Here is a 5,040-nt window from a genome sequence, read left to right on the forward strand (position 1 = left end):
CAATATTGGTGTGCCCACATCTCTTTCCTGTGATCCCTGCCTGATGTGAGAGACATTTGAGCAGGGTGGCACAGCAAGCAGTACAGTGTGAGTAGGCCTGGTGTAAGTTTCAGGAGATGAGGAAGCCACACAGCACACCTGTTCTTGTGCTGCCTTAGACATTCAGAGGCAAGCTTGGCACAAACAGAGCTCTTGCCTGTGAACTCTGGCTGGTGAGGGAGCCGTTGTAGCAGTAGTAAGATGTACTGCAACACAGGAACGTTTTCCGAGAGCTGTAACAAACTTCCAGGCTGGCACTGGGAGCCAAAGACAGCAAATAAGCATGCCCCTGGAGACCATTCCTCTGACTCTTCCAGCAGCACTGAGGTTGCCGGGTCTCACTGGCAGTCCTGAGTTACTGGCTGTAGCCTGGGCCAAGAATCTTAGTGAGAATTTTTTGGGGTGTGCACTTAGGCCTCTGTTGCTTTACTTGCCTTTTGCAGCCGATCACACACTACCCTGCAAACCTCTCCCTAGCAGAACACCCATCCCTGCACCCACTGTCTGAATGGGGCCAAGATAGAGCAAAGCAGCTTTCCCAGGACACTCACAATGCATTCCCATGGCAGGACTGGGCTTTCCAGTTCCCAGGAGATATCGGAAACCCAGTACTGCCTCCTCCACTAGGGATCTTCAGTCTCCAGTTCCAAACACTTCAGCTCTCCTAGTGCTGGATGACACAATGGCAAAGCCAGACCATCCCTTGAGAAGGGGTTGCAGCCACGCTGGGGCCAGGTAGGACCCATTCATACTGCTGCTGGTTGCTCGCTTCCACAGGCATTTGGGATGGATGCTTCTGCAGCCTGCTCCACAGTCCAGACCGCAGAGGAGGCACTGTGCTGAGCTGGGACTGGTTTTCACTGYAGTGCTTTGCTTCGCTACTGCACACCACACCTGGATTACTGGTGGCCTGGAAATGAATGAGTCCACACTGCCTCATGAAACAAAAGGAGCAGCCAAACAACAGAGATGAAGGTTTTAGGCTGATTGCTTTTAAGCTTAATCTTGTTAGAGCCTATTAACCTCAAAAACTCACTAATGAGGGATTAGTGAAGTGCTGCTTTGTTAACCTTCTAGGAGCTCACCCATTCAATTCTGGCACATGAAAGCTCCCAAAAGACATTTGATGCTGAATGCCTGCCTATGGTATAGTCAAGTAGGACCACAGAAACACTCCCCATGCCTGATACCAATCTTAGTGCCATCATAGAACTGCTAAAACCCCCTCAGTCATCCATTTTGTAGCTTGCTCCAGTCTACTGTGTTAAAATAATCATAAAACTGCAAACAGGGCACAGCCTCAATACTGTTTTTTATTAAATAGTATAGATGGGTGTAAGAAGCACACAGACTAGTTTGTTTCTCTTAGGAATTACACAGAACATGGCACAGAAGAGAGGCAGTCAAGGAGCTGAGAAAGCTGAAGGAAGAGGAGTTCATTTGGTGCAATAATACACACACAAAAGATCTATCCCTGTGATGTTAAGGCCTGACACCCCCAAAACAGGGCCCCAGATAGAACATTCCCATTCCTGAACTTCTGACAGTGCCACAGCCAGCACCTTTATCCAGTGTCGGTCCTTATATCCCTGACTGGTCTGGAGCAAAAATGAGCAGAAAGCACCAGTTTACAGTGAGTCCCACTGATGGGGACAGTTTTGGGTGAGGAAGCATAATATCATGCTGCAAGACTGCAAAGTGGAGCCCAGAACCACTGAGAGAGTAGGAGAGGAGAGTAGCTATGGTGAGCAAGACAGGCTGCAGGATGTGAAGATGATCACAAATGTTTGTTAAGCAGATTCTGCCATGACACCCCTCAGCTCCCCTCTCACATATGCCTGGAAAGCTCTTGACTGCCTGTAAAAGATACTTGCTCTGTAGCCCATGGGCTACTGACAGCTAGAAACACAGTTGTGTCCATCCCACAACAATTTTCCCATAAAGATAAGCTCTTCTTCAAAGTGCCCAAGTTCAGCTTCAATTAGAGCCATCAGATGCTGCTTCTCAGTCATCTGCCTTGGATTTCATCTGGCAGACAGTGTTTCTTTACTCCTGGTCTAACACAGCATTGCTGCACACTGCTATCAGATGCCTTGTTCCCCTCCAAAGTGGCCATGGCTCAAAGATGGCTGGGAGTTATTACTAAAGGGTAAGGAAGCTCTGCAAATGCACATTATGTGCATCTGGGAGGCATTCCAGATCCTAACAACATCAACAGATAAATTCCAGCTGTGCTTCCTCTGAGCAAGACCTAAATGGTTGCATCTTCATTTTTATTCTAACACAGCTTTTCTTGTGTCTACTTAGCTCTCTTTTCCTTTACATAAAGCATTTTAAATAGTTGCCACTGCTGCTGCATTTCAGCTGGCTCTCAAGTTAAAATAAATGGCCAAGCCAACACAAATCCTGCCAGCGAGAAGCTCAGGCCTGCTAAAAGCAGCCTTACCTTGGATTAATGTGTTCCCAATGCTTGAAAAATTCCTCGGAAACACACTGAGTTGTTGCTTCCACCAATCTTACACAAGCAAAGGCCTTGGATACCGTCTAGGAGAGAGACAAGGCAGAAGAGATCACCAAGATTAATCATCCAGGAGTGATGCTGGGAGAATGCTTGGGTTAAAAGAATAGGGGAAAAAAACACATTGCAAGTTTAGGAGAGGACAGCTGCACTACATGGCCAGTTCCCAGCATCTCTGTTGGCCAAAATGGCTACAGCCCAGCTGTCTCTACTTCTGCAGGGAACCAAATTAGCTGTCATCTATACAGCAAAATGAAGCACAACAGCACCTGAGGATTGAATTGTGACAGACTTGACACATCTTGAACACGGCAAAGAAGAGCCTTGCAGCTGGGCACGCTCCAGTGTGGAGAAGCCCAAGAGACTTATCTTAGCTGTCACTGAGCTAGGGTGGGTAGCAAAACCAGGGAAGCCTGCTGAAAACCAGAATATAGACATTGGTGATGATGCTGCAGCTAGCACGAGGGAACTTGGAGCAAGTTGACATATGTATGCTATGTCACTTCTACACTTTGCTGCAAAGAAATATCTTGTCAGCATCAAAGACAGATGTGATCATGTCAAACCAAGGCAGAATTACTGAGAGAGCCCTGAAGAGTTCATGACTGGAAGAGACAGAGATAGACTGGTGCACAGTGAAAGGCTGAGAGAAAAGTAGAGTGAAGCAGAGAGAGAGAGAGAGAGAGAGAGAGAGAGAGAGAGAGAGAGAGCTTCCCTTGTGCAGGGTTGCTGTGAGGTTAGGGATGGGAAAGGCTCACAGGCTCTAGTCCCAGCCACATCGTATGGCTTTCACCACCTCATCACAGAGTTTGATCCAAGCCTCCTGCACATCCAGGCAGAAGACAGTGCCAAGGCAGTTTTCCAGCATGTACAGCAAGGACTCGCCAACAGTCTGCAAATCAAACAGGGAGGCATCAGGCTCAGCGTCAAACACTCAGCCCATTCTCTTGCTTCATCACTTTTTTGGACTTCTGTTGTGGGGCAGCCGCTTCCTCCCACCACCAGCCAGCAGACCAAGCCACCCCCTTCTCTGGCTGTTCAGAAGAGCCCCAGAGCAAGGCTGGCCCCTGTTCAGGAGCTGGTCCATGCTGTGCCCTTCCTCTGCCCTGTGCTGGCTCTATCCCCAGGTCAATGGGGAGCACAGGCTGGCTGGGAGCGAGGTTTGACACAACAGAGAAGCAAGAATATATGCATGTAATACCAGGGGAGAGATATGTATCTATCCCCTGCAGCTTCCAGATGCAGGTAGTCAGCACAGTCCACCACCATTTCTGCCCATACTTGCTGGCAGGACTGAGGTAAGCAAGGGTTTGAGATGAAGGCTACTTCTGCCTTACTGCTACAGAGGAAGAGGGGATGAGTATAGAGCACTGGATTATGCATGGGAAAATGCAGAGACTGAGGTTCAGACACCCCACACTGGTGCAGGTGCAGAAAAAGATATTCCCATTCCCAGGCACTGTGAGGTTTGCCTACAGTGTTTGATGATCTAGTGCCCAAAGCAAAAGCTGAGGCTTCAGGAGAGACCGCAATGTACTGAATGGCGGTCCTCCTCAAACTGGGGAAATATCTCATTCCCCTCTGTCCTCTTTCCCTGGTCTCGCTGAGGGCCAGTTGGCAGTGTAGTGAGCTTGAGGGTTTTCCCAGTTAAGCCAACATCACCACGTAGGTATGGGCAGCTTGGGGGCTTTGCTGGGCCACCAGCTTTCTCACCAACTGCTGAAGCCAGCCGGTGAGCACAGAGGGATTGTAGCAGCCACAGATAGGGCTGCACAAACACAGCTGTTGAGGCAGCTGAGCAAAAGAGGATGCCTCACCAAAAGAGATTCAGCCTTCACACCAACTGTCTGGTGCTTCTTGTCAAGAGTGCAGAGAGATTCTTCCAAGCATGGTAAGTTCTCCAAGTGGTTCACAGCAGCATCAATCACCAACATCACCTGCAGGAGCACAGCCAGGCAGAATGGCATTAATGGCAAGGCTCTGCCACCCACTCAGAGGGGCAGGCTGACCCTGCTGCTCCACCCTTCTAGCCTCATGGTCACCATCACCTCACAGCACTGCAAATGCTTTTGCTTTCCTCTGCTCTGTTACGATGCACTGGCCAGATACCAGCACATCTAGTGGGAAACTGTTCTCATGCAAGGCCGTATGTCTCACAACTTCCTCCTTGCTAGAAACATCCTCTCCTCCTTCCAGTAAAGGGAACCAAGGGAGCCCATGCTCCCCCTCCCGATTCTGCTAACCCTTCAGCTCTCAGAGCTGGGCCCTATCTCCAGCACGCTGACTGCAACACCCCACAGCCTGCCAAGGGCACTGCCAGCAGTGCTACAGCAAACAGCTCTGGTGACTCACCAGGGCCATCATTGTCCCAAAGGAGGCAGAGTAGCTAATTGGCTAAGATTTAACACTGGTGGGGTCATTACAGCTTTTATGACCCTTTTATGATGACAGATCCCTCCTGAAAGATGGGGAGAGAATGCTGC

At 49.4% G+C, this 5,040-nt stretch overlaps 1 protein-coding gene across 1 annotated transcript; it reads right to left on the reverse strand.

Annotated features, from left to right (window-relative positions):
* Nucleotides 1–3,284: 3,284 nt before the first annotated feature.
* On the reverse strand, nucleotides 3,285–4,539 carry NGB (neuroglobin). Its single transcript, XM_085318271.1, has 2 exons — nucleotides 4,375–4,539; nucleotides 3,285–3,449 (listed from the first exon to the last, which is right to left on the reverse strand). The coding sequence occupies exons 1-2, from the start codon at nucleotides 4,522–4,524 to the stop codon at nucleotides 3,321–3,323; spliced, it is 279 nt and encodes a 92-aa protein (XP_085174397.1). The 5' UTR covers nucleotides 4,525–4,539; the 3' UTR covers nucleotides 3,285–3,320.
* Nucleotides 4,540–5,040: the final 501 nt, after the last annotated feature.

Source organism: Rhea americana, unplaced genomic scaffold, assembly GCF_003343005.1.
Source record: "Rhea americana isolate MKP2758 unplaced genomic scaffold, rheAme1 scaffold_1164, whole genome shotgun sequence".
NCBI classification, from domain to species: domain Eukaryota; kingdom Metazoa; phylum Chordata; class Aves; order Rheiformes; family Rheidae; genus Rhea; species Rhea americana.

Bases quoted from the DNA above. Each gene is read 5' to 3' on its own strand.
- NGB (XM_085318271.1), bottom strand. From the start codon at position 4,524: ATGCCATTCTGCCTGGCTGTGCTCCTGCAGGTGATGTTGGTGATTGAT. The intron at 3,450-4,374 runs GTGAGGCATCCT...TTTGATTTGCAG, and splicing joins TGAAGGCTGAATCTCTTTTG to ACTGTTGGCGAGTCCTTGCT.